The sequence below is a fragment of the Trachypithecus francoisi genome, unplaced genomic scaffold (assembly GCF_009764315.1).
Source record: "Trachypithecus francoisi isolate TF-2019V2 unplaced genomic scaffold, Tfra_2.0 Lachesis_group5, whole genome shotgun sequence".
Lineage (NCBI taxonomy): Eukaryota > Metazoa > Chordata > Mammalia > Primates > Cercopithecidae > Trachypithecus > Trachypithecus francoisi.
The window spans coordinates 143,205,697-143,232,905 of record NW_022681470.1 but is presented as its reverse complement, the minus strand read 5'-3'; the positions used below and the strand labels follow the sequence as shown (position 1 = coordinate 143,232,905).

At 51.7% G+C, this 27,209-nt stretch overlaps 1 protein-coding gene and 1 pseudogene across 3 annotated transcripts; one reads left to right on the top strand and one right to left on the bottom strand.

The window, feature by feature from the left end:
* Positions 1–135: 135 nt before the first annotated feature.
* Positions 136–27,209, bottom strand: SLC25A23 (solute carrier family 25 member 23). 3 transcript variants are annotated; one of them, XM_033196322.1, is made up of 10 exons: positions 26,487–27,209; positions 25,209–25,335; positions 24,188–24,275; positions 22,791–22,902; positions 20,947–21,105; positions 20,711–20,863; positions 20,368–20,475; positions 18,702–18,869; positions 8,677–8,827; positions 136–440 (listed from the first exon to the last, which is right to left on the bottom strand). In XM_033196322.1, exons 1-10 carry the CDS (start codon positions 26,640–26,642, stop codon positions 292–294), a joined length of 1,371 nt encoding a protein of 456 aa, XP_033052213.1. In that variant the 5' UTR covers positions 26,643–27,209; the 3' UTR covers positions 136–291. The 3 variants fall into 3 exon arrangements, with proteins under 3 accessions (XP_033052213.1, XP_033052212.1, XP_033052214.1); XM_033196321.1 differs by lacking the exon at positions 136–440 and adding an exon at positions 4,521–6,736; XM_033196323.1 differs by lacking the exons at positions 136–440; positions 18,702–18,869 and adding an exon at positions 4,521–6,736.
* LOC117074660 lies at positions 14,202–14,894 on the top strand (annotated as a pseudogene).

Genomic DNA, 27,209 nt, shown 5'->3' with positions numbered 1-27,209 from the left:
TGAGATCCTGTTTTAAAAACCAAAACCAAAACCAAAAAAAAAGTGACAAAATCATATACATGCAGGTGCATATATATTAGCCAGCTATTGCCATGTGATGAATTACCCCCCGCCAAAGCTTGACAGCTTAACACAACAAACATTTATCATCTCACCCATGTTCTGAGCATTAGGAACTCAGGAGCTGCTGAGCCAGCTGCTCCTGTGGTTGCGTTTGAAGTATGAGTCTAAGATTCAGGATTCAGGTACTGGGATCCAGTTATTCTGGTGGAGGGATCCCCAAAGCTTGGACTATCCAGGGCAGGCAACTGGTAGAATTGCAGTGAGATGCTGGCCAGGACAGCAAGATCCTCTTCCAAGCTCAGTTACATGGCTATTGGCTGAGTTCCTCACCACATGGTCCTCTCCATAAGGTTGCTCATGGCATGACTGCCGGCTTCCTTCAGAGCAAATGTTACGAGAAAGGGAGAGAGAGAGCAAGAGAGAGCATATAACCAATAACTAAGATGGTAGCTACAGTGTCTTTTTTTTTTTTTTTTCTTTCTTTGAGACGTAGTTTCCCTCTTTGGCCCAGGCTAGAGTGCAGTGGCGCAATCTCGGCTGACTGCTACCTCTGCCACCCGGATTCAAGCAATTCTCCTGCCTCAGCCTCCTGAGTAGCTGGGATTATAGGTGCCTGCCACCTCGCCTGGCTAATTTTTGTGTTTTTAGTAGAGACAGAGTTTTGCAATGTTGGCCAGGCTGGTCTTGAACTCCTGACCTCAGGTGGTTCACCCGCCTCGGCCTCCCAAAATGCTAGGATTATAGGTGTGAGCCACTGCACCCAGACTTTTTTTTCATTTTTTTGAGATGGAATCTCGCTCTGTCGCCCAGGCTGGAGTGCAATGGTACAATCTTGGCTTACAGAAACCTCCGCCTCCCGGGTTCAAGTGATTCTCCTGCCTCAGCCTCCCGAGTAGCTGGGATTACAGGCATATGACACCACGCCCGGCTAATTTTTCTATTTTTAGTAGAGACGAGGTTTCACCATGTTGGCTAGGCTGGTCTGCAACTCCTGACCTCAAGTGATCTGCCCACCTCGGCCTCCCAAAGTGTTGGGGTTATAGGCATGAGCCACCGTGCCTGGCCTACAGTGTCTTTTTTTTTTTTTTTTTTTTTTTTGAGACGGAGTCTCGCTCTGTCGCCCAGGCTGGAGTGCAGTGGCCGGATCTCAGCTCACTGCAAGCTCTGCCTCCCGGGTTTACGCCATTCTCCTGCCTCAGCCTCCGGAGTAGCTGGGACTACAGGCGCCCGCCACTGTGCCCGGCTAGTTTTTTGTATTTTTTTTAGTAGAGATGGGGTTTCACCATATTAGCCAGGATGGTCTCGATCTCCTGACCTCATGATCCGCCGTCTCGGCCTCCCAAAGTGCTGGGATTACAGGCTTGAGTGACCGCGCCCGGCCTACAGTGTCTTTTATAACAGAATCTGGGAAGTAATACAGGATCACTTCTATTGTATTCTCTTAGTCAGAGAAGCCCACCCTGGTACAACATGAGAGGGGCTACACAAAAGTGTGAATTCTATTAAAAACATTTTTTTAACACCTCTACTGGCAGGAAAAGAGTGTGAATTCTTTTTTTTTTTTTTTTTTTTTAATTTGAGACAGATCTTGGCTCTCTGCAACCTCTGCTTCCTGGGTTCAAACTATTTTCCTGCCTCAGCTTCCCTAGTAGCTGGGATTACAGGCGTGCTCCACCACACACAGCTAATTTTTATATTTTTAGTAGAAACAAGGTTTTGCCATGTTGCCCAGGCTGGTCTCAAACTCCTGGGCTCAAGCGACCTTGAACTCCTGAGCTCAAGTCATCCTCCCATCTCAGCCTCCTGAGCCGCTGGAACTACAGGTGTATGCCATCATGCCCAGCTAATTGAAAAATTTTTTGCAGAAATGGGGTCTCACTGTGTTGCCCAGGCTGGTCTCAAACTCCTGGTCTCAAGCGATCCTCCTGCCCCGACCTCCCAAAGTGCTGGGTTTACAGGCATGAGCCTGAATTTTCTATTTTTTCTACAGTGAATTTGAATTACTCGTTGCGGGTTGAACTGTGTCCCCTAAAAAGATGTGTTCAAACCCTAACCCCTGTAACCGGCGAATGTGACCTTATTTGGAAATAGGGTCTTTGCAGATATAATCAAGTTAAAATGAGGTCACACTGCATTGGAGGGGTGCCCTAATCTGATGACTGCTGTCCTTCAAGACATGGAATCGGGCGGGCACGGTGGCTCATGCCTGTAATCCCAGCACTTCGAGAGGCCGAGGCGGGCGGATCATGAGATCAGGAGTTCAAGACCATCCTGGCTAACATGGTGAAACTCCGTCTCTACTAAAAATACAAAAAAAAAAAAAAAAATTAGCCGGGTGTGGTGGTGGGTCCCAGCTACTGAGGAGGCTGAGGAAGGAGAATGGTGTGAACCCAAGAGGCAGAGCTTGCAGTGAGCCGAGATCGCGCCACTGCACTCCAGCCTGGGCGACAGAGCAAGACTCCATCTCAAAAAAAAAAAAAAAAAAAAGACATGGAATTTGCACTTTGGGAGGCCGAGCGGGTGGATCACTTGAGGTCAGGAGTTCGAGACCAGCCTGGCCAACATAGTGAAACCCCGTCTCTACTAAAGATACAAAAATTAGCCAGGTGTGGTGGTGTGCACCTGTAATCCCAGCTATTCCGGAGGTTGAGGCAGGAGGATCACTTGAACCTGGGAGGCAGAGGTTGCAGTGAGCCGAGATCACATCATTGCACTCCAGCCTGGGCAACAGAGCAAAACTCTATCTCAAAAAAAGGATGGAAACTGGGCAGAGAGACACAGACACACAGAAGGCAGCATACAGTATGAGGAGAGGCAGGCAATGGAGTGATGGATCTATCATAAGCCAAGGAACACCAAGGACCAAGTGCGATGGCTCACACCTATAATCCTGGCACTTTGGGAGGCTGAAGGTTGATGAATTGCTTGACCCCACAAGTTCAAGATGAGCCTGGGTAACGTGATGATATCCTATGTCCGCAAAAAATAAGTAATAATAATTAGGCCAGGCATGGTGGCTCACACCTGTAATCCCAGCACTTTGGGAGGCTGAGGTGGGCAGATCACCTGAGGTCAGGAGTTCGAGACCAGCCTGGCCAACATGAGCAAACCTGGTCTCTACTAAAAATACAAAAATTAGCTGGGTGTGGTGGTGCACGCCTGTAATCCCAGCTATTCTGGAGGCTGAGGCAGGAGAATCGCTTGAACTCGGGAGGCAGAGGTTGCAGTGAGCTGAAAGCAAGCCACTGTACTCTAGCCTGGGAAACAAGAGCAAGACTCTATCAAAAAAAAAAAAAAGCCAGGCATGGTGGCATATGCCTGTGGTTCTAGCTGCTTGGGAGGCTGAGGTGGGAGAATCGCTTCAAACTGGGAGGCAGAGGTGGCAGTGAGCCGAGATCGTGTCACTGCACTCCAGCATGAGTGACAGAGCAAGACTGAATCACAAACAAGCAAAGAAACAAACAAAAAGTTAGCTGGGCATGGTGACAGTTGCCTATAGTCCTAGCTACTTGGGAGGCCGAGGTGAGAGGATCACTTGAGCCCAGGAAGTGTAAGCTGTAGTGAGCTGAGATCGCACCACTGCACTCCAGCCTGGACGACAGAGCGATATCCCTGTTTCAAAAAAAAAAAAAAAAAGCTGGACATAGCAGTGCATGTGCCTGTGGTCCCTGTGGTCCCAGATACTCAGGAGGCTGAGGTGGGAGGATTGCTTGAGCCCAGGAATTTGAGGCTGCAGTCAGCTATGATTGTACCACTACACTCTAACCTGGGCTGCAGAGTGAGATCCCATTACACACACACACACACACACACACACACACACACACACACAAATTGTTTTAAGCCATCCCGTTTGTGATAATTTGGTCTGGCAGTCCTAGGAAACGGATAATTTGAAAAAAATTTGAAATTTCTAATTTGAAAAAAAATACAGGGCCGGGCGTGGTGGCTCATGCCTGTAATCCCAGCACTTTGGGAGGCTGAGGTGGGCGGATCACAAGGTCAGGAGTTCGAGACCAGCCTGGCCAACATGGGGATGCTCTGTCTCTCCTAAAAATACAAAAAATTAGCCTGGTGTGGTGGCAGGCGCCTATAATCCCAGCTACTTAGGAGGCTGAGGCAGGAGAATCACTTGAACCCGGGAGGCGGAGGTTGCAGTGAGCTGAGACCGTGTCACTGTACTCCAGCCTGGGCAACAGAGTGAGACTCTGTCTCAAAAAAACAAAAAACAAAAAACAAAAAACCAGAAAATTTAGAAAATTTAGAAGAGGTTATAAACATGGATTCCCTAACCCTGCTCCCATTTTATAGATGTGTAAACTGAGGCTCAAAGAGGGAACCGTTTCCTGGCTCTTGGAACTGTGGGTGTTGGGAAGCAGCCCCTTGTCCCTTCCCTCTAGGGGTAGGCTAAGGTGGTCCCATAGCCACCCACCCCCTTTTCAGTAAAAACCACAATAAAAGAGCTTAGAAAATTTATTCCTTTTGTTCTTTTCCTTTGAAGTAACACATACAGGCAGGGAGGTGGGGCGCAGTGGAGGTGGAAGCGTGCGGAAGACCTCCAGCCCCACCCCGAATCCCCATTCCCCTTTCCAAGTCCCTCCATGGGGTCTCCTGATGGTCCTAAGCTCAGAATCCAACTATGAAGTGCAGAATGTATGGGCGTAGGAGAGGGGGACTTTGCTCCTCTCTCTCGTAGAAAAATAGATCCGGAATGAATTTGGGGATTTGGCGTGTTTCTGTTTTGTTCTTTGCATCATTGGGTGCTCGGGTTCAGGGAAGGGTGGTCTTTGCTGAGTTTCTCCTGGCTTTCAACTCTGGAAGCCTGGGGAGGGGCTGGCAGTGCTGGGGTGGGGACATCCCTTCATGTGTCTCTGGCCTCAGACTGTCTCCTTGGCAGCCGCCAGGAGTGAGTGATTCCTCAGACCCCTTGGAGGGACACAGCTCTGGGGACTATTCGCCTAGAAGGTGGGAGGGGGATGGAAGATGCTGTAAAGTGGGGGGATGCAGGGAGTGGGTCCTGGGATGCAGGGATGAGTGTTCCAGGGAACAGTTTCCCCACAGGGCTGGGAGGGGGTGGCCATGCAGAGGAGGTGGGGTGAGGAGGAATCCAGCATCCGTGCAGGTCGCAGGAGGTTCATCTCTGCCCTTGCTGCCTGGTGATGAGCTGTATGAGGACCTGGGACCAATCCCCTGGGGTTTTCTGCAGCCAGGACCTGGGCTTCCTTTCCCACAGGCTCCCTCGACCATGCAATTTCATGTCCCGAGAAGCCGGCTCTGGGCACCAGTGTGTGTGGGATACTGTGTAATTGGGCTGCCAGGATCTAGACTTGGGGCCTGAACATGTGAGACCTGGCGCCTGGAAGATTCAGACCAGAAACCAGGGGTTAAGGGCTTGGGATTCAGTGCCTTGGAATATCAGGGTCTGCCTTTAAGAGATGAGGTTTCAACATCGAGGGACTGGGCAGAGGGATTGGGGATCTAGAATGTGGAATCCAGCAGCTGCAGTTGCCAGGATCCACTTGCTGTACGGTTGGGGTCTCCACACTTGTTTTAGGAGCCAGAATCTGGTGGGTGAGGGCTTGGGGATCTGGGATCCAGTGGCTCGGGGTGGAAGGCGCAGTGCTTGAAATGTAGGGATCTGGTAGTCAGAGTAGAAGGATCGGAGACCCAGTGTCAAGGTTAAAAAACAAACAAACAAATAAAAAACCAATGCAGGAATCCAGTGGATGGGGTGAGGGGATCTGGGATCCAGTGATGAGGGCCCCAGGATCTAGGCATTGCGATTGTCAGGATCCGGTGGTGAGGTCTGTTGACATCCAGAATCCAGTAGCTGAGCATGAAGATCCAGGGCTCGAGGCATGGGGATCTAGGGTTGGGGATCTAGGATCCAGTGTTTCACAAGGACACTGGATCTGGTGCTCGAGGGAGGCGGGGTCTGGGTGTTGAGGTACACAGGGAATTCGTGCTCCTGTGGTTGGGGTGTTGGGATCCATTCACTGATTTGTGTGGGATCCAGTGGTTAAGACGTGGAGGTACAGGATCCAGTAGGGGGGACAGGGAAGCGTGGGATCCACCATGGGATGTGGGGCTGCAGGATCCAGTAATTTGGGGATGGGGATTAAGGGCTGGGGTGTGGATAATCTTGGATCTTGTGGTTAGGGTAGCAGACTTGAGTTGCTGAAGGGATCCACAGTTATGGTTACAGGGGGATCTGGGATCTAGAGATAGGGTACTGGGATCTAGTGGCTGAAGGGTGGGGATCCCATGACCCAGTGGTTGGGGCATAGGAGTCTAGGATCCAGGATCTGGGTGCTGGGATCCCATAACCCAATGGTTGGGGCATAGGAGCCTAGGATCCAGGATCTGGGTACTGATTTCTCGTGGCCAAAGAGTAGAGATCCTGTGGTTGAATCATCAGTCTCCAGTGGCTGAGGTGTGGGGGACGTCATGCCTGGGGTGAGGGATGGGGGGGACAGGCTCCGGGTCCCTCACCTGGACGTGACCCCCAAGGCCTGCTTCATGTTCTCGTAGACCACATAGGAGATGCTCACAGCTGGAATAACCTTCATGAAGTTGGGGGCAATGCCCCGGTAGAGGCCCCGCATGCCCTCCTGGGACAGGATGTGACGTAGTAGACCCAGCATGGACAGCTGGGGGCCACCCTCGATGGAGGCTGGGAGGGGGCGGGGGGGCACCAGGTAAGGCCAATGTTCCCCTTTCACTTTCCCCTCCTACCCCCCAGGGTTGGGCCAGGTGGTGTCATTGCAGCAGGAGGGAAGGAGGTTAGACTAACAGTGGGACCTACCACTCAGAGGCGAGACTTGTATTGACCTTGGAACTGGCTGCTCACCTTCTCACCCCAATTTTGGGGACAATTAGAAATGGAGCAGGTATGGGTGTGCAAGGTGGGAGAGGACAGAAATGTCCTCCTCCTGGAGCCAGGTTCCCTTCCTCCTTTCCCAGCTGACTCCTACTCATCCTCCTAACCCCTATCCCAGAGCCAGCTCCCCAGGGGAGTCCTCCTTGGTGCTCCAGTCTAAGTCAGCCTCCTCCCTGCACTCCACCCACTTTTTTTTTTTCCCCGGAGATGGAGTTTCGCTCCTGTTGCCCAGGCTGGAGTGCAGTGGTGCGATCTCGGCTCACTGCAACCTCCACCTTCCGAGTTCAAGTGATTCTCCTGCCTCAGCCTCCCAAGTAGCTGGGATTACAGGCATTAGCCACCACACCTGGCTAATTTTTTTTGTATTTAGTAGAGATAGGGTTTCACCATGTTGGTCAGGCAGGTCTTGAACTCTTGACCTCAGGTGATCCACCTGACTCGGCCTCCCAAAGTGCTGGGATTATAGGCGCGTGCCACCGTGCCCGGCCTTTTTTTTTTTTTTTTCTTTTTTTTTTGAGACGGAGTTTCACTCCTGTTGCCCAGGCTGGAGTGCAATGGCACGATCTCGGCTCACTGCAACCTGCACCTCCTCCTGGGTTCAAGCGATTCTCCTGCCTCAGCTTCTCGAGTAGCTAAGATTACAGGTGCCCGCTACCACGCCCAGCTAATTTTTGTATTTTTAGTAGAGACGGGGTTTAGCCATGTTGGTCAGGCTAGTCTCGAACTCCTGACCTCAGGTGATCCACCCACCTAGGCCTCCCAAGGTGCTGGGATGGCAGGCGTGAGCCACCGCCCCTGGCTCCCACCCGCTTTTTTGAGACAGGGTCTCACTCTGTCACCCAGGCTGGAGTGTGGCGGCATAATCATAGCTCACTGCAGCCTCGAACTCCTGGGCTCAAGTGATCCTCCGGCCTCAGCCTCCCAAGTAGTTGGTACTACAAGCACCTGCCACCACGCCTGGCTAATTTATTTCTTCATTTTTTTTTTTTAAAAAGATGGGGTATTGCTATGTTGCCTGGGTTGGTCTCAAACTCCTGGACTCAAACGATCCTTCCTCTTTGGCCTCCTAAAGTCCTGGGATTACAGATGTGAGCCACTGTGCCCGGCCTCCTTCTCCCCTTTATACAACCCTAAATCAATACTTAATTCCAGAATGATTTATTTTGCATCTTCCTTCCCCTCCAGCCTGTGAGCTCTATGAGGGTGGGGACCGTGTCCGTCTTGTGCACTGACACATCCCCAGTGAAAATCACAATACACAAACACTAAAATTCCCAAGAAAATTCTCAAAACAGATTCAGAGAGAATGGGAGGGTAGTGGTGGAGGGGACAGGGGCGAAATAATTCATAAAAGAAAAATACAGACAAAAACAATAACCAGTCTGGCCCTGACTGCTCCCTACCCTTGCTCCTAGCCTCCCACTCACGATAACCCAGGCTTGCAAATTAGAGTTCAAGTTACCACCTGGAAATGCTAGCGATTTGCCAGCAGTGACATCCCAGCTAAGTCTGCAAGGGATCTCTTCCTGTACTCACTGCGTCTGTTTTCCTAGTTAATCCTCAGCTCCATGAAAGTAAATGACTCCCATTTCAATGTCACAAGTGGGGAAACTGAGGCCCAGAGACACCCATCCAAATCCAGGAGGGGGGTCCCAGCCCAGGGCTTTACCTGGGAGAAGCTGGGGCCCAAGCGATGAGACTCTCCCTGCCCCATCCTCCCGCCCAGGCCTCACCTTGTGCCTGCATGCGGGTCCGGACCAGGGCCAGGGGGTAACTGGCTATCTGGCCGCAGGTGCTGGATATGGTACCGCACGCCAGGAGCACGAGGATGCCTGGGTCTGCCGAGTCGTGGCTGTACTGCTGAAGCCACCAGTTCTTCAGAGTCTGGAGTGGAGAAGGGAGTAGGGAAGGTTGGGGTGGGTGACCCCAGGACCCTGGCTTCAAAGGCCTTGCTGGCCGGTTCTGTATCCCATGACAGCTGCTACTAGCTGAGCACTTAGTACCTCCTAGGGGCTGAGCCAGCCCTTTCCCCGCATCCCCTCACCCAGTCCTCATCTGGACCCTCTCTGGTAGGTGGAATAAGGGTCCCCCGTACTGACTATGCCCTAATCTCTGGAACCTCTGCATATGTTACCCAAGATGACACAAAGGACTTTGTAGATGGGAGTCAGTTAAGGATCTTGAGATGAGATTATTTTGCATTATTGGAGTGGCCCAATGCCATCATCACAAGGGTCCTTCTTCTTTTTTTTTTTTTTTTAATTATTATTACTATTCTGAGATGAAGTCTTGCTCTGTCATCTAGGCTGGAGTGCAGTGCGTGATCTCGGCTCACTCCGACCTCCGCCTCCTGGGCTCAAGTGATTCTCTTGTGTCAGCCTCCCAGGTAGCTGGGACTACAAGTGTGTGCTACCACACCCGGCTAATTTTTGTATTTTTAGTAGAGACGGGGTTTCTACCGTGTTGGCCAGGCTGGTCTCAGTCTCCTGACCTTGTTGTCATCTGCCTGGCTTGGCCTCCCAAACTGCTGGGATTACAGATGTGAGCCACTGTGCGCAGCCTCATTATTTTCTTTTTTTACAGATGGAGTCTCATTATGTTGCCCAGGCTGGTCTCAAACTCCTGGGCTCAAGCGATCCTCCCTCCTCAGCCTCCCAAAGTGCTGGGATGACAGGCATGAGCCACCATGCCTGGCACAAGGTCCCTTCTTTCTTTTCCCCCGCCGGAGATGGAGTTTCGCTCTTGTTGCCCAGGCAGGAGTGCAATGGTACAATCTGTTTATTGCAACGTCCGCCTCCCGGTTTCAAGCGATTCTCCTGCCTCACCCTCCCAAATAGCTGGGATTACAAGTGTGTGCCATCATGCCTGGCTTATTTTTGTATTATTAGTAGAGACGGGGTTTCACCATGTTGGCCAGAGTGGTCTCAAACTCCTGACCTCCGGAGATCCACCTGCCCCGGCCTCCCAAAGTGCTGGGATTATAGGCGTGAGTCACCGTGCCCGGCACAAGGCCCCTTCTAAGAGTGAGAAACGTAGGTTTAAAGACAGAAGAAGAAGCAGGAGAGAGATTGGAAGATGCTATGCTACTGGCTTTGAAGACAGAAGAAGGAACCACAAGCCAAGGAGTGCAGGCGGCCTCTAGAAGCTTTGTCAAGGCAAGGAAACAGATTTTCTCCTGGACCCTCCAGAAAGAACACAGCCCCACCAACATCTCAATTTAATAAAGCCCAGTAAGACCCCCATTTTGGATTTCTGACCTCCAGAACTGTAAGGTAATACATTTGTGTTGTTTTAAGACACTAAGTTTATAACGTGTTCGCTTGCAAGAAGGGTAAAGAATAAATTAAAAATGGCCGGGTGTAGTGGCTCACGCCAGTAATCCCAGCACTTTGGGAGGCTGAGGCAGGCAGATCACGAGGTCAGGAGATCAAGACCATCCTGGCTAACATGATGAAACCCCATCTCTACCGAAAATACAAAAAATTAGCTGGGCGTGGTGGTGAGTGCCTGTAGTCCCAGCTACTCGGGAGGCTGAGGCAGGAGAATGGCGTGAACCCGGGAGGTGGAGCTTGCAGTAAGCCAAGATTGCACCACTGCACTCCAGCCTGGGCGACAGAGCAAGACTCCGTCTCAAAAAAAAAAAAAAAGAATAAATTAAAAACAACAGCAGCAACAAAAGGCTGGGAATGGTGACTCACGCCTGTAATCCCAGCACTTTGGGAGGCCGAGTCAAGAGGATCGTTTGAGCGCAGGAGCCAGAGACCAGCCTCAGCAATATGGCGAGACTCTGTCTCTACAAAAACAAACAAACAAACAAACAAACAAACAAAAAAACTGGAAGTGATGGTGCATGCCTGTGGTCCCAGCTATTCGGGAGGCTGAGGTGGGAGGATTGCTTGAACCCAGGAATTTCTAGTGAGCTGTAATGCATTCCAGCCTGGGCGACAAGAGTAAGACTCAGTATCCAAAAAAAAAAAAAAAAAAGGTTGGGCCTGGTGTCTCACGCCTATAATCCCAGTGCTTTGATAGGCTGAGGTGGGCAGATTACTTGAGGTCAGGAGTTTGAGATCAGCCTGGCCAACATGGCAAAACTCCATCTCTACTAAAAATACAAAAATAAACTGGTGTGGTGGCAGGCACCTGTAATCCTAGCCACTCAGGAAGCTGAGGCAGGAGAATCGCCTGAACTGGGGAGGCTGAGGTTGCATCGAGGCAAGATCACACTACTGCACACCAGCCTGGGCCATAAGAGCAAGACTCTATCTCAAAAACAAACAAACACTCTCCAAAGACAGTCCTGTGGCAGATGCTGTGAGTATACCACCTTCATCCCTTCCCACTCCAATTTAGACCTGCCGACTTCTTACTGCCAGCTCTACCCAAAGACTTTGCTTGTGGACTTTCTCTGAACCCAGGCCAGCCTGCTCTGACCACTTAGGAATGGGCAGGAAGCACTGGGAAATTAGCATCTTCAGATGCAACCTTCAAAAGACTGACTTGCTAAAAAAAAAGACAAAAAAAAGAATAAATAAATAAGCAAGACCGGGCGCGGTGGCTCACGCCTATAATCCCAGCTCTCAGGGAGGCAGAGGCGGGAGGATAGCTTGAGCCCAGGAGTTCGAGACCTGCCTGGGTAATACAGCGAGACCCCATTCTCCACAAAAAGGAAAAAAAAAAAAAAGACAAAAAAAAAAAAAAGACAAAAAAAAAAAAAAAAAAGACTGACTTGGTGTATCAATACCCCAGCTCCCTCACCTCTCTGATGCAGAATGTCCTATGCTGCCTCCCACAGGTTTCTAGAAGGCTGGAACTCCATTTGCTAGGAATGGTAACTTGCTTGATAACATACTGTTATGAGTTGAATCATGTCCCCACTTTGGGGGGAAACATGTTGATGTCCTGACCCCCAGTACCTTAGAAGGTGACGTTCTTTGGAAATAGGGTCTTTGCAGATCTAATTCATTAAGATGAGTAGGGTAGTAGGGTAGACACTTAGGCCAGTATGACTGGTGTCTATAGAGAAAGACAGACACACAAAGACAGAGACACACATGGAGAAAGACAGCCAGGTGACAGCAGAGGCAGAGATTTGAGTGACTATATCTACAAGCCAAAGAATGTCCAGGGTTGCTGGGAACAAGTAGAAACTGAAAGAAGGAAGGAAGGATTCTCTCCTACAAGTGTGAGAGGGAGTATGGCTCTGCTGACACCTTGATTTTGCACTTCTGGCCTCCAGAACTGTGAGACAATAACTTTCTGTTGTTTTAAGCCAATCAGTTTGTGATACTTTGTTACAGCAGTCCTAGGAAACTAACATACTCATACTGTATGCATTGACTCCCTGTCTCATTACCTCCCCAATAAATCACTTGCTCTCAGGTCCCAGTTTCAGGGTCTGTTTTGGAAGGATCTCAAACTAAGACCAAAACTATTATTATCACTGAGACAGGGTCTTGTTCTGTCACCCAGGCTGGAGTGCAGTGGTACAGTCTCAGCTCACTGCAACCTCTGCCTCCTGGGCTCAGGTGATCCTCCCATCTCAACCTCCCGAGTAGCCAGGATTACAGCTGTGCACCACCACGCCTGGCTAATTATCTTTATTTTTATTTTATTATTATTTTTTGAGACAAAGTCTCACTCTGTCGCCTGGGTTGGAGTGCAATGGCACCATCTCGGCTCACTGCAACCCCACCTCCCAGGTTCAAGTTATTCTCCTGCATCAGCCTCCCAAGTAGCTGGGATTACAGGCATGTGCCACCAGGCTTGGCTAATTATTTGCATTTTTTTTTTTTTTTTTTTTTGAGACGGAGTCTCGCTCTGTTGCCCAGGCTGGAGCACAAGCTCAGCTCGCTGCAACCTCCACCTCCCAAGTTCAAGCAATTCTCCTGCCTCAGCCTCCCAGGTAGCTGGGATTGCAGGCACACACCACCACACCCAGCTGATTTTTGTATTTTTAGCAGAGACGTGGTTTTACCATGTTGGCCAGGATGGTCTCCAACTCCTGACGGCAAGTGATCCGCCTGCCTCTGCCTCCCAAAGTGCTGGGATTATAGGAGTGAGCCACCATACCCCTTCCCTATTATCTCTATTTTATAGAAAAGAAACTGAAGCTCAGGGAAAGTTACTTGCCCAAAGCTACAAAATAAAGGTGAGAACTAACATTCACAGCCGCATGTGAATCTAGAACTGTACGCCTGAAGGCTTTAGGGTGGCTAATCCCTTCTGAAGCCTTCTGCCAAGGTGACTGTAAGAACAAGACCTTCTTTGCCTTGTGGCTGGGAGAGGCTTATAAGTTTCATTTCCTATGCCAATTCTAATCCACCAGAAATTGCTGCCTGAAACTGGAATTGTGTTGAGAGGGGCTCAGTGCTGTGATGGATTAGTAATGCCTAGCCCAGGCACAGACTGGGTAAAACAGGCAAGTACTTAACATTATTGCCTTTGCAACTTTAGAAGCCTTCTGTTGGGTCTAGAACAGCACTTGCCAAATAGATGTTTAATGGGTTATTCTTAAGATTAATCTATCGAAAAGAAGTTCTAAAGATGGCTGGGTGCAGTGGCTCCTGCCTATAATCCCAGCATTTTTTTTTCTTTTTTTTTTTTTTAGAGATGCAATCTTGCTCTCTTGCCCAGGCTGGAGTGCACGATCTTGGCTCACGGCAACCTCCGCCTCCCAGGTTCAAGCAATTCTCCTGTCTCAGCTTCCCGAGTAGCTGGGATTACAGGTGCCCACCACCACACCCAGCTATTTTTTGTATTTTAAGCAGAGACAGGGTTTCACCATGTTGGCCAGGATGGTCTTGATCTCATGACCTTGTGATCAACCTACCTCGGCCTCCGAAAGTGCTAGGATTACAGGTGTGAGCCACCACATCTGGCAATCCCAGCATTTTGGGAGGACGAGGTGGGCGGATCACTTGAGGTCAAGAGTTCAAGACTAGCCTGGCCAATGGTGAAACCCTGTCTCTACTAAAAATACAAAAATTAGCCTGGCGTGGTGGCGCACACCTGTAATCTCAGCTACTTGGGAGGCTGAGGCAGGAGAATTGCTTGAATCCAGGAGGCAGAGGTTGGAGTGAGCTGAGATCACACCACCGCACTCCAGCCTGGGTGAGAGAGAGAGACTCTGTCTCAAAAAAAAAAGAAAAAAAAAAGTTCTAAAGACTAGATTAATATGGAAAGCACTGGGTTAAAAACAAAAACATTAAATCACTTTACTAAGAGACTTCTCGGAGCCTTTAAGGGACAAACACAGATTTTGAAACTCCAGCCTTTCCTTTCGCTGCTGCGGCCGCAGCCATGAGTATGCTCAGGCTTCAGAAGAGGCTCGCCTCTAGTGTCCTCCGCTGTGGCAAGAAGAAGGTCTGGTTAGACCCCAATGAGACCAATGAAATCGCCAATGCCAACTCCGTCAGCAGATCCGAAAGCTGATCAAAGATGGGCTGATCATCCGCAGCCTGTGACAGTCCATTCCCGGGCGCGATGCGGAAAATACCTTGGCCCGCCGCAAGGGCAGGCACATGGGCGTTGGTAAGAGAAAGGGTACTGCCAATGCGCGTATGCCAGAGAAGCTCTCCTGGATGAGGAGAATGAGAATTCTGCGCCGTCTTCTCCGCAGATACCGTGAGTCCAAGAAGATTGACCGCCACATGTACCACAGTCTTTATCTGAAAGTCAAGGGTAATGTGTTCAAAAACAAGCGCATCTTGATGGAGCACATTCACAAACTGAAGGCAGACAAAGCCCGCAAGAAGCTCCTGGCTGACCAGGCTGAAGCTCGCAGGTCGAAGACTAAGGAGGCTCGCAAGAGACGCGAAGAACGCCTGCAAGCCAAGAAGGAAGAGATCATAAAGACACTCTCAAAGGAGGAAGAGACCAAGAAATAAAAGCTCCCCCTTTGTCTGTACATACTGGCCTCTGTGATACATAGATCAGCCATTAAATAAAACAAGCCTTTATCTGCAAAAAAAAAAAAAAAAAAAACAAAAAAAAAAAAAAAAAAAAAAAAAAAAAAAAAAAGAAACTCCAGAGGGTACAGGGTTTCTAAAACCTCTTAGACTTCTAAAGTCCCTTTTTGGGCAAAGAATGCATTAAATAAGATTGTGTCTTCTTTTTTTCTTTTCCTTTTTTTTTTTTTTTTTTGGAGACAGGGTCTTGCTCTGTTGCTGAAGCTGGAGTTCATTGGCATGATCACAGCTCACTGCAACCTCTGCCTACTGGGCTCAAGCAGTTCTCCCATCTCATCCTCCTGAGTAGCTGGGACTACAGGTGTGCACCACCACACCTGGCTTTTTTTTTTTTTTTCTGAGACGGAGTCTCGCTCTGTCGCCCAGGCTGGAGTGCAGTGGCACAATCTTGATCACCGAAAGCTCTGCCTTCCGGGTTCACGCTATTTTCCTGCCTCAGCCTCCCAAGCAGCTGGGACTATAGGTGCCCGCCACCACATCCGGCTAATTGTTTTGTATTTTTAGTAGAGACGGGGTTTCACCATGTTGGCCAGGATGGTCTCGATCTCCTGACCTCGTGATTCACTCGCCTCGGCCTTCCAAAGTACTGCAATTACAGGTGTGAGTCATGCGCTCGGCCACCTGGCTAATTTTTAAATTGTTTTGTAGAGACTGGTCTCGAACTCCTGGGCTCAAGCAATCCTCCCACCTCGGCTTCCCAAAGTGCTGGGATTACAGGCACAAGTCACTGCGCCCGGCTGCATCTTATTTTTACTCACAACTCTTTTTTGTTTTCGAGACGGAGTTTCACTCTGTCACCTGTGCAGTGGCGAGATCTTGGCTCACTGCAACCCCCACACCCCGCCCCGGGTTCAAGCGATTCTCCTGCCTCAGCCTCTGAGTAGCTGGGATTATAGGTGCCCGCCACCACGCCTGGCTAGTTTTTGTATTTTTAGCAGAGACGGGGTTTCACCATGTTGGCCAGGATGGTCTTGATCTCCTGACCTCAAGTGATCCACCAGCCTTGGCTTCCCAAAGTGCTGGGATTATAGGCGTGAACCACCGTGCCCGGCCTCTCCTCACACTTCTTTTTTTTTTTTTTTTTTTGAGATGGAGTCTCGCTCTGTTGCCCAGGCTGGAGTGCAGTGGCCGGATCTCAGCTTACTGCAAGCTCCGCCTCCGGGGTTTACGCCATTCTCCTGCCTCAGCCTCCCAAGTAGCTGAGACTACAGGCGCCGGCCACCACGCCCGGCTAGTTTTTTGTATTTTTTAGTAGAGACGGGGTTTCACCGTATTAGCCAGGATGATCTTGATCTCCTGACCTCGTGATCCGCCCGTCTCGGCCTCCCAAAGTGCTGGGATTATAGGCTTGAGCCACCGCGCCCAGCCTCCTCACACTTCTTAATGGCTTCTTATTGCACTTAGAAGAACCTGTCTCCTGCCTTGATCAGTTCCCCCTAGCCAGCTAAGACTTCCACTCCTCCAAAAGGCCGTATTTGTTCCTGCTTCCGGACCTGGGTACTAGATTTGTGCACACTCCCTTGTGATAATACGCCCAACCCATGGCTTCAATGTCACCTTCTTGGAGGTGTTCCTCAACCCCCCTCCCGCCCACTGTTACTGAAGATGACAAATCCTGTCTTGTGATCTTCTGAGAGCTTTTCCAGGAGCTGAAACTATCTTATTTGCTGGTTGATTGCCTGCCTTGTTTATGGAAACGGGCATTCCAGGATGGCAGGGACTGTGCTGGTCTCACAACACGATACATCTGCAACAATCTGCACAGGGCCTAGCACAGAGTAGATGCTCAGTAAATAGTCACTAAGTGAATGAGTGAACAATAAAATCAAGGAACAAATGAATGAGTGAGCAATGGTCTTGTCTCATTTGGTTGTCTAGATGCCAGGTGCTGGGGCGGGCAGGTAAAGATGGCAGGAACAGAATCTATTAGATCAGAATCAGCTACATAATTTGCAGGATCCAGTGCAAAATGTAAAAGGGTGAGGGTCCCTTGTTCAAAAATTACTGACCAGGTGTGGTGGCTCATACCTGTCATCCCAGCACTTTGGGAGGTTGAGGTCGGGGATCACCGAAGGTCAGGAGTTTGAGACCAGCCTGGGCAACACGGTGAAACCCTGTCTACTAAACATACAAAAATTAGCCAGGCATGGTGGCAGGCACCTGTAATTGCAGCTACTGGGGAGGCTGAGGCAGGAGAATTCCTTGAACCTGGGAGGTGGAGGCTGCAGTGGGCCCGGATCATGCCACTGCACTCCAGCCTGGGCAACAGAGTGAGACTCTGTCTCAGAAAAAAAAAAAAAATTAAGAATTTCAGGCCTGGCATGGTGGTTCACACCTGTAATCCTAGCACTCTGGGAGGCCGAGGTGGGTGGATCACTTAAGGTCAGGAGTTTGAGACCAGCCTGGCCAACATGAAGAAACCCCGTCTCTACTAAAAATACAAAAATTAGGCTGGGCGCAGTGGTTCATGCCTGTAATTCCAGCACTTTGGGAGGCCGAGGTGGGTGGATCATGAGGTCAGGAGATCGAGACCATCCTGGTTAACATGGTGAAACCCCGCCTCTACTAAAAATACAAAACAATTAGCTGGGCATGGTGGCGGGCACCCGTAGTCCCAGCTACACAGGAGGCTGAGGCAGGAGAACGGCGTGAACCCAGGAGGCAGAGCTTGCAGTGAGCTGAGATCACACCACTGCACTCCAGCCTGGGAGACAGAGCGAGACTCTGTCTCAAAAAAGAAAAAAAAAAAGTTAGCCAGGCATGGTGGTGCACGCCTGTAATCCCAGCTATTCGGGAGACTGAGGCAGGAGAATTGCTTGAACCCAGGAAGTGTAGGTTGCAGTGAGCCGAGATCGCGCCATTACACTCCAGCCTGGGCGACAAGAGTGAGACTCCATGTCAAAAATAAATAAATAAAAATAATTTCAAGACAGCAGCAGCACAGCGTTGCACCAAGCACAGGGCCCTTCTGAGCATGTGGTCCTTTGCGACTTCACAGGTCACATGCCCATGAAGCAGGCCCTGTCTTGCACACAAAGATTTTGGGGGGAACGCTTGGGGATATCCAGGACCATACTAATTGGGGAGACCTGGCAATCCCAACTAGGAGAAGGTAAAAACCACAGATAAGGCCCCTGGAAGAAAAAGAGCAAGAACTGTCTGGACCTGCCTGTGTTGATAAAGGTCTCAAGATGCTGGTGATTGGTGTGGTTCTCATGGTAACAGCAGATGCTCAAATGGGCAGGCCCTGAAGATGACCTTGACTTAGAGACAGAGGCCGGGTCCGATACCTGCTTCGGGGAAGTTGGGTGTCTTTGAGACTCATCTTTGCCTGCTTTTTCTTTTTCTTTTTTCTTGAAAAGGAGTCTTGCTGTGTCGCCCAGGCTGGAGTGCAGTAGCGGGATGTTGGCTTACCGCAACCTCTGCCTCCCAGGCTCAAGCAATTCTCATGCCTCAGCCTCTTGGAGTAGCTGGGATTACAAGCACACACCACCATGCCCGGCTAATTTTTGTAATCTTTGCCTGCTCTTATGGTTCTGTCAGCTAGAGTGGTCCCTGACTTTCAGGTGACCCGGGAAGGCTGAACTGCTAATCAAAATTAAGTGGAGAAGTGGGAGAGTCCAATACCTGGAAGGGTTCTCCAGGATTCCCAGGTCCAAGGTGCTCCTCACTTCATAAATGCCTTTCTCTAGCTATAGGTCAACTGAGCCAGCCCCAGGGGAAGGGGAAGAAATGTCCTGTGGGCAAATCCCAGAGGGGAGCAGGGAGGGAGGGGCGGGCTGCCCACAGACCTCATAGACGGCCAAGTCGATGCCCGCGTAGGGGATGATGCCCAGCACGTTGGGCAGGTAGCCACGGTAGAAGGCACGGGGCCCCTCCCTCTCCAGGATCCGCCTGGCGCAGTCCAGCAGCCCCTTGTACTGGCCCGTCCGGCGCAAGGTCAGCCGCGTCTTCAGCACCTGGGGAGAACCTGGTTATCCCTGGAAAAGCTGCCCCCACCAAATCACTACATCCAGGAATGAAGACACCTAGAAATAGCTACTCCTGAAAACAGATGCCCTGAGAACAACCGAATTTTAAAAACCACCTACTCCAGAATCTTCTGCTATCCCCAAATTTCTATACCTAGAAATAGTTACACCTACCAAAGTGCACGCATGTGGCACCACCAGTAACTGTGTCCTGATATCTTTATTTTATTTTTTGGTCATTTCTGTAGAGATGGGGACTTGCTACGTTGCCCATGCTGGTCTCGAAATCCTGGGCTCAAGCGATCCTCCTGCCTCCACCTCCCAAAGGACTGGGATTACAGGCATAAGCCATCATGCCCAGACCTCCAGTATCTTGTTCCCTTCTGCTTTCATACAGAAACTGTAACTTTCAGCAAGCACACAGCCACTAGAAGGAAAGATGACATTTCCCAGATGCCCTGGGTATGTGGCTATGTCACTATGTCCTAGCCAAAGAAATAGAAGGAAGAGAAAGAGGTACACATGAGGTTCAGAAAGCATCCTTAGAGGTGGGGAGGTGTTTCCTCTTTTGTCTCTTCTTCCTTCTTGGCTGGACTGTGGAATGTGATGAACGGAGCACAAGCAGCCACATTGGTCCATGAGGTTGTGTAACAAAATAGACAGAAATAAACCTGCATCTCTGACACTCTGAAGCTACCATCCCAGCCTGAAATGCTCATCTGTAGACTTTGTTGACGTGATTGAAGTTTTTCTTTTTTTTTTTTTTGAGATGGAGTCTTGCTCTGTTGCCCAGGCTGAGTGCAGTGACACGATCTTGGTTCACTGCAACCACTGCCTCCCAGGTTCAAGTCATTCCCCTGCCTCAGCTTCCCGAGTATCTGGGATTACAGGCGCCCACCACCATCCCCAGCTAATTTTTGTATTTTTAGGAGAGATGGTATTTCACCATGTTGGTCAGGCTGGTCTTGAACTCCTGACCTCAGGCAATCCACCTGCCTCGGCCTCCCAAAGTGCTGGGATTACAGGCGCTAGACATCGTGCCCAGTTGACTTGATTTAAGTTTTCTGTCACTTTCAGAATCTGAACAATATACTGCATAGCCTGAAACATGAAATAGTTTATCTGAAAACATATAGCTAGGACAGTCTATCCTTAGAAGAGGCATATTCATAAATAGTTGGTGACACCTAGACACAACGTCCCTGGGAACGTGCACCCTATCCTTAGAGGACGCATATTTATAAACAGCTGGCTCCTGCAACTACCGTCCAAACAGGGATAACCAACACTACCTTCCCCAGAAATTATATCTCAGTTGTCATACCCAGACAGGCTACATATGAAATAGCATTACTCTGATGACCTATACTCCAAATCAGAGAGACAAAGGTATAATCCTAATGGATATCATAAAATGCGGAGTGAGATGGGTACAGCAGGCCCCCCACCCTGCCATGAAGCCCCCGCCAGGGTCCCTCCTTCTCACCTCCATGGGGTAAATGATGGTTTGGGCTGTGGCACCAGCCAGGGAGCCAGCCACGAAGCGCTCCTGCACATGCAGCGTCTCCTGCTGCCCCAGGATGGCCCTCTTGATCTGAGGCGGGGAGACACAGGGATGGGTAGGACCATGGGGGTTGAACCTTCCTTGCACTCCACTGTTCTCCTGGCTTCCACAGAACTGGCCTGCTGTGGGCATTCATGCAGAGGAGCAGATGCCTGATCCTGGGGAACTGTGTTCACCACCCACCCCCCAAGCCAATCCCTTAAATCTTTATGTACAGCCCAGTCTTTCCTGTGGCAAGTACATTCCTCCCTGTACCTGCCCTCACCTGCTCATAGGCCATGAACTTGATAGCTGACTCGGGGGCAATCTTGAGTACATTAATACCATTGCCGCGCCACAGGGAGCGGATGCCCCCCTCAAGGACCATGCTTCGAAGCCCCCCCAGGATGTTCAGCCGGTTGGTCTTTGAGGCATGGACCTGAATGGGGAGACAACAGCTTGGAGGTCCCCTCCCAGGTGTCAGGCCTTGGGGAGGGGGCAGATCTCTCCAGGGTCCCTCACCTGCATGAAGACCTTGAGGCGGTCCAGAGGGGCCGTGCCTGTCCGTGACACGGCGCCTGCCACTGCGCCAGCCACCAGCTGCTTCCACCACATGCCCGTCAGTTTCTCCTGCTTTGAGAACTCATCCGGCACTGTCAGGCATTCGCCAATGTCCAGAACCTGAAGATACAGGTGCTGGGGGTGTCATGCCATGGTAGGGACAGGGAGATGTGACTCAGTCCTAAATAGGGGAGTTTCCTCCATGAATCCTAGGATACCCTAGAGTCTGCCAATGACTCTTGCTTGGAGATCCCAGAAGAGTCCTGTTGGGTCCTACCAGGTGTCACCAAAGCATCTAACCTAGCAGCCTCCTTAGAAGATCCCAATATCCTACCAAATCTGACCATAGGATCTGCCAAATCCCACTAAAGAATCCTATTCAAGTATCTGCCACATAAAGATCCCTCCAGGCTGGGCGTGGTGGCTCACATCTGTAGTCCCAGCACTTTGGGAGGCCAAGGTGGGAGAATTCCTTGGGGCCAGGAGTTCAAGACCAGCCTGGGCAACAGAGCAAGATCCCATCTCTACAAAAATTGGCCAGGCATGTGCCTGTAGTGCCAGCTACTCAGGAGGCCAAGGCGGGAGGATTGCTTGAGCCCAGGAGTTCGAGGCTACAATGAGCTATGATCATACAACTGCATTCCAGCCTGGGCAACAGAGTAAGACCCTGTCTCTAACAGCAAATAAAGATCCCTCCAGGGCAAATGAGATTCTACTGAAAGATTCCACTCAAGGGTTTTCCATATAATGATTCCAGAAGATCCCTCCAGGGCCATACAAGATCTTACCAGGCACCTCCCATATAAGGACCCCAGCAGATCCTTCTCAGGGACCCACCAGATCTCATAGGGATCTCCTCCACAGGGAATCCCTGTGCAGGAATTATCTCCTGTCTGGAATTTCCAACCAAAGTCCCCATGAATCCTCTGGGGTGGGAGTCTCTGGATCTCCAAAGAGGTTCTCACCGGATCCCACAGATGGATCCCCCTCCGGATGCCATCAGATCCTACCGGACACATTGCTCATAGATACTTCACCCAGGAACTAGGGATCTACAGCAAATTCCCACTACCCTCTCTAGTGGCTCCCACTGGATCCTCTGAAGACCGTGGTTTTTTTTTGAGATGGAGTCTGGCTTTGTCGCCCAGGCTGCAGTGCAGTGACATGATCTTGGCTCACTGAAAGCTCTGCCTCCCAGGTTCACACCATTCTCCTGCCTCCGCCTCTCTAGTAGCTGGGACTACAGGCGCCCGCCACTACGCCCGGCTAATTTTTTTTGTATTTTTAGTAGAGATGGGGTTTCACCATGTTAGCCAGGATGGTCTCGATCTCCTGATCTCGTGATCTGCCTGCCTCGGCCTCCCAAAGTGCTGGGATTCCAGGCGTGAGCCACCGTGCCCAGCCAAGACTGTGGTTTTTGAACGATTCCGTTCAGCGGTAGAATCCTTTATCCAGGCAGAGAACCCAACAGAAGGGAGCTGTGTGGGTGGAAGGTGGGAGGCCTGGTGCCCCATCTGGTGAGCTCTTTCTTTCCTGCACCCGCAACCCCCGCACACTGTCCCCAGAGGCCCCAATGTAAGTCTTAAGGGCTGCGCTTCAATCAGACAGCAGAGATGTCCCAAATGGGACCCTTGAACCCTAAGTGGAGAAAGAGAGGAACAGACCCTCATCCCTCAGCTGCTGCCAGTGCCTTTTCCTTCTGGAAAGTCCTGGCCCAGCCCGTCCAAGCCCTGGGGAGATCGGAGCAAGGCCCCCCTGGGGAAGAGGGTACAGCCTTCAGCCAGGGAAAGCCACCCCCACCTCACCGTGGAATGCTTCCAGAAATACAGCACGTCCTCCACATTTTCCAGCGAATGCAACAGGAAGTGGTCGCGCCATTCTTGCCAGTCAATGGTCATTGTGCCGTCTCGGTCCATGCTGGGGGGAAGAGTGAGGGTGGAGGAGGACAGGCTCAGTGCCTGGGGGTGGGCTAGGCTTGGGTGAAGTTCTGCTAGGTTTTGCAGTTTGGGAGGTTCAAGTCCTCATATCAACCCTATTGGAGATGTAGCAGTATTGCCATCATTTTCTTTTTTCTTTTTTCTTTTTTTTTTTTTGAGGCGGAGTCTTGCTCTGTCGCCCAGGCTGGAGTGCAGTGACCGGATCTTGGCTCACTGCAAGCTCCGCCTCCCGGGTTTATGCCATTCTCCTGCCTCAGCCTCTGGAGTAGCTGGGACTACAGGCGCCCGCCACCTCGCCCGGCCAGTTTTTTGCATTTTTTAGTAGAGACGGGGTTTCACCGTGTTAGCCAGGATGGTCTCGATCTCCTGACCTCGTGATCCGCCCGTCTCGGCCTCCCAAAGTGCTGGGATTACAGGCTTGAGCCACCGCGCCCGGCCTCTTTTTTCTTTTTTTTTTCTTTTGTTTTGAGATGGAGTCTCGCTCTGTCGCCCAGGCTGGAGTGCAATGGTGCGATCTCGGCTCACTGCAACCTCCGCCTCACGGGTTCAAGAGATTCTCCTGCCTCAGCCTCCCATGTAGCTGGGACTACAGGTGCACACCACCACGCCCAGCTAATTTTTGTATTTTTAGTAGAGATGGGGTTTCACCATGTTGGCCAGGATGGTCTCGATCTCTTGACCTCGTGATCCACCTGCCTCAGCCTCCCAAAGTGCCAGGATCATAGGGGTGAGCCACCATGCCCAGCCACATTACCCTCATTTTCTAGAGGGGGAAACTGAGGCTAAGAGAGGCAACTGGTCCCAGATCTGTCTGGCTTCAATTTGAATTTTTCTTTTTTTTTTTTTCCAGACAGAATCTCACTCCGTCACCCTGTTTAGAGTGCCCTGGCATGATCTTGACTCACTGCAACCTCTGCCCTTTGGGTTTAAGGGATTTCCATGTCTCAGCCTCCCAAACAGCTGGAATTACAGGCATGTGCCACCATGCCTGGCCAATGTTTGCATTTTTAGTAGAGATGGGGTTTTACCATGTTGACCAGGCTGGTCTCGAACTCCTGACCTCAGGTGATCCACCTGCCTCCATCTCCCAATGTGCTGGGATTGCAGATGCAAGCCACCGCACCTGGCCAGATCTGTCTGACTTCAAAGCCCCAGTCTCTCAGCTGTATCCTCCTTGGGACTGGGTCTGCAGCCCAGAAGACAGAGATGGTCAAGGGGTCACTGTGTCCTGAGTTACTTTGGATTCCAGACCCCCAGTGACTCACCTGTGCAGAATTTTCTCTGCCTGCTCCAGCGAGATGGAAATGCCCAGAGCTCGGAAACTCTGTTGGATCTCAGAGACGTCAATGTGACCTGGGGAGGGGGCCAGAGGTGGGGAAGCATGTGCGTGTGAGGAGCCCCAGGACCAAAAATCAGAATAGCTTGGAATGGAGGTGGTCTAGCAAGATCAGGGGCTCCAGAAACCTAGGACAAGGCTTGCAGCAGGGCTGTGGGGGGATCCCTGACTCAGTGGGGTCAGAGAGGTGGAACTGGGAAATACTAGGGGGGCTTCTCTGTTCTGTGAATGAATGAAGGAATCCAGGGGTAATTGGGGTCTCTATGTCATGGGGAATTGAGAGGCAATATCCACAACCCAGATGCTGCTATGAGGGGATCTCTGTCCTGCAGGGTACCCAGGAACAGCATGGGGTATCTTTGCCCCCTAGAAAAACCTAAGGGTGCCAGGCGCGGTGGCTCACGCCTGTAATCCCAGCACTTTGGGAGGCTGAGACGGGTGGATCACAAGGTCAGGAGATCGAGACCATCCTGGCTAACACGGTGAAACCCCGTCTCTACTAAAAAATACAAAAAACTAACTGGGCGAGGTGGTGGGCGCCTGTAGTCCCACCTACTCGGGAGGCTGAGGCAGGAGAATGGCCTGAACCCGGGAGGTGGAGCTTGCAGTGAGCCGAGATTGCGCCACTGCACTCTAGCCTGGGCGACAGAGCGAGACTCCGTCTCAATAAATAAATAAATAAATGAATGAATGAATGAATGAATGAATGAAAAACCTAAGGGTAATTATCAGAGTTCTGCCCCAGAAGGGAAAGGAGGTGGGATGGGCTGGCTGGGCCTCGAACCACCTAGCTGGGGGGGGTGAGGAGCGCTCCTGAAATAGCCTGTGAGTCATCAGAGAGAAGCGGCCCTCCCCCTCTCCTCCTAGGCTGCCAGTTCTAACCCCATTGATGTCTCTAGGGCCCCCACAGCCCTATGCCTGGGGGCCTGCAGGCAGGCCGCGGACCTTACCGTCCTGGTTCCGGTCAAGACTGTGAAACATGAGCAGCAGACGCTGTTCCCGCTCCTGCAGGTAGCGGGAAAATTCCTCCAGGTCAAGCCCGCCATCTGGGTCAGTGTCACCCTCACAGGAGATACCCTGGCAGAGGAAAAGGGGACAGAGGTGACTCCAGGAACCTGCTCCTGATCTGGAGGGGACGCACGTCACCTTATGTCTTAGGAGCCCAGAGCCCCCAGTGCCTTGAGGAAGGGGACAGAAGACATCACCCCACTTCTCCCTCAGTCAGCTAGCTTCTCAGTCAGATCCCTACAACCACCACAGGTCTGTGCCGTGGGTGTGAGTGGTCTAGTTTTCCTGGTGAGCAAACTGAGGCTCTGCAAGGTCAAGCCGCCAGTTCAAGGTCACAGAACCAGGAAATGGTAACCTTGGGTTCTCGTCTCTAAAGCCTGTCCTCCCAGCTGTCTCTTGTTTTTATTTATTTATTTTTTTTAGGTACCTCATTCCTGTTGAACCCAACTGCCTCTTTAAAAAACCCTGTCCACATGGGGGTCCTAGGAGTTCCCTTTGGAGGCAGCCCTGGGTGATGTGGGGTAGGAGAGAACCAAGCGGAGTGGCTGAGGCCTTGGTTTTTCCCAGTTGGGAAGTGGGAGGTTGGACTGGTCTCGGGGACGCTGTGGTTGTTTTAGGGCGATCTGGGGCTACAGGTGTGGGAAGGGCCTGCAAGGTGGAGGTGGGGGTGGCGGGGGGTGCAAGTCCTTGTGATAGGTGCATTTCCAGCTGCCCGTGACCGCAGACAGGATTGGGTCCCCGGCTGGGGCAACACGGGACAGTGAGCCAGGCCTGTGAACAGCCCATGAAAGGGCAGGCCAGGGAATGTAAACACAGGGACGGAGGCAGCTGCAGGCCAGGGCAGTAGGTGCCCAGAGGATGGAGGGTGTGTCTCCTGGAGGTGGGAGCAGGGTACCTCTTGGGCTGTGCAGTCCGGAGGAGGGTGTGTCCCGGGCAGAGGGCAGAAAAGCGCCCCCATCTCTTCCCAGGCAGACGACCCCTGCTCCCCGGGAGGGGGATCGGGTGTTGGCCGCGGAATTGCAGGCTTGGGGCCTCGGCGGCCCTGTCTTGAGCGACCCCGTTAGGCCAAACACGAGTGGGCAGGGGGAAAGGAGATAGAGACACAGACCCTGGAGTCCAGCCACAGGTAGTCCCTAGGCTCCGGCTGCCCCATTGAGGGGCATGGGTGACCGGGAGCGGGCGGGGCCGGGAGGGGAGGAGGTCCCCGGGATTGGGGGTACCTGTTGGGCGCCGGGGTCTGGGTTGCCCCCGCCCAGCCTGGCCAGCCCCTGGCGCAACTCGTGCACGTCCACGCGGCCATCCTTGTTACTGTCCAGCTCCTCGAACAGGCGACCCCAGCGCTGCCGCCGCTCCGCGTCACCCGGGCTCCCCCGCATGGCGCCCGCCCGGGGGGGAGGGGAGGCCCGGCAGCGGCGGCCTCAGCGGGGGCTTCTCGGCTCCCCCTCCCCCCCGGGACCCCGCAGGGTCAGCTCCCGCGGCCGCCGGCTCCGCAGCCTCCGCGAAGTCCGCTCGGCTCTGGCACTTGCGGGAGGTGGTGACTGCTAGCCGTCGCCGCCCGCGCCAGAACTTGCGTCTCCTCCCCCGACCCGCATTGGGGGGAGGGGACCGAGGGCGGAGCTGGGGGCGTGGGGAGGGAATGTCTGGGATGGTCTGGTATTGCACAGCCGAGGGAACACAAGAGTTCTTTCTGGGAAGAGGGGCTAGGGAGCTCAGTGGTCTCAGAGTTCCGCCTCTGCGTGCCTCAGTTTACCCTTTCCCAAAGGGGCAAAGTAGAGAGCTGTCGGGGATTGGGTTTCATAATCCCCTTCCACTTGACCTCCTCGCCACACCCACTAATCTTCAGGAACTCAAGTTCTCGCTTCTGCCAGACGCACGCAAGAACCCTGCAACATCTCGCTCGCTCTCTGCTCGCCCACGCCTGACACCTTCTCCTCTGGGCCGCA

Coding starts and splice junctions, on each gene's coding strand:
- SLC25A23 (XM_033196321.1), bottom strand. CDS start 26,642: ATGCGGGGGAGCCCGGGTGACGCGGAGCGGCGGCAGCGCTGGGGTCGC. Junction 21,106..22,790: donor ATTTCTGGAAGCATTCCACG/GTGAGGTGGGGG, acceptor CTGTATCTTCAG/GTTCTGGACATTGGCGAATG. Junction 20,864..20,946: donor GCCTCAAGGTCTTCATGCAG/GTGAGGGACCCT, acceptor CTCCCCATTCAG/GTCCATGCCTCAAAGACCAA.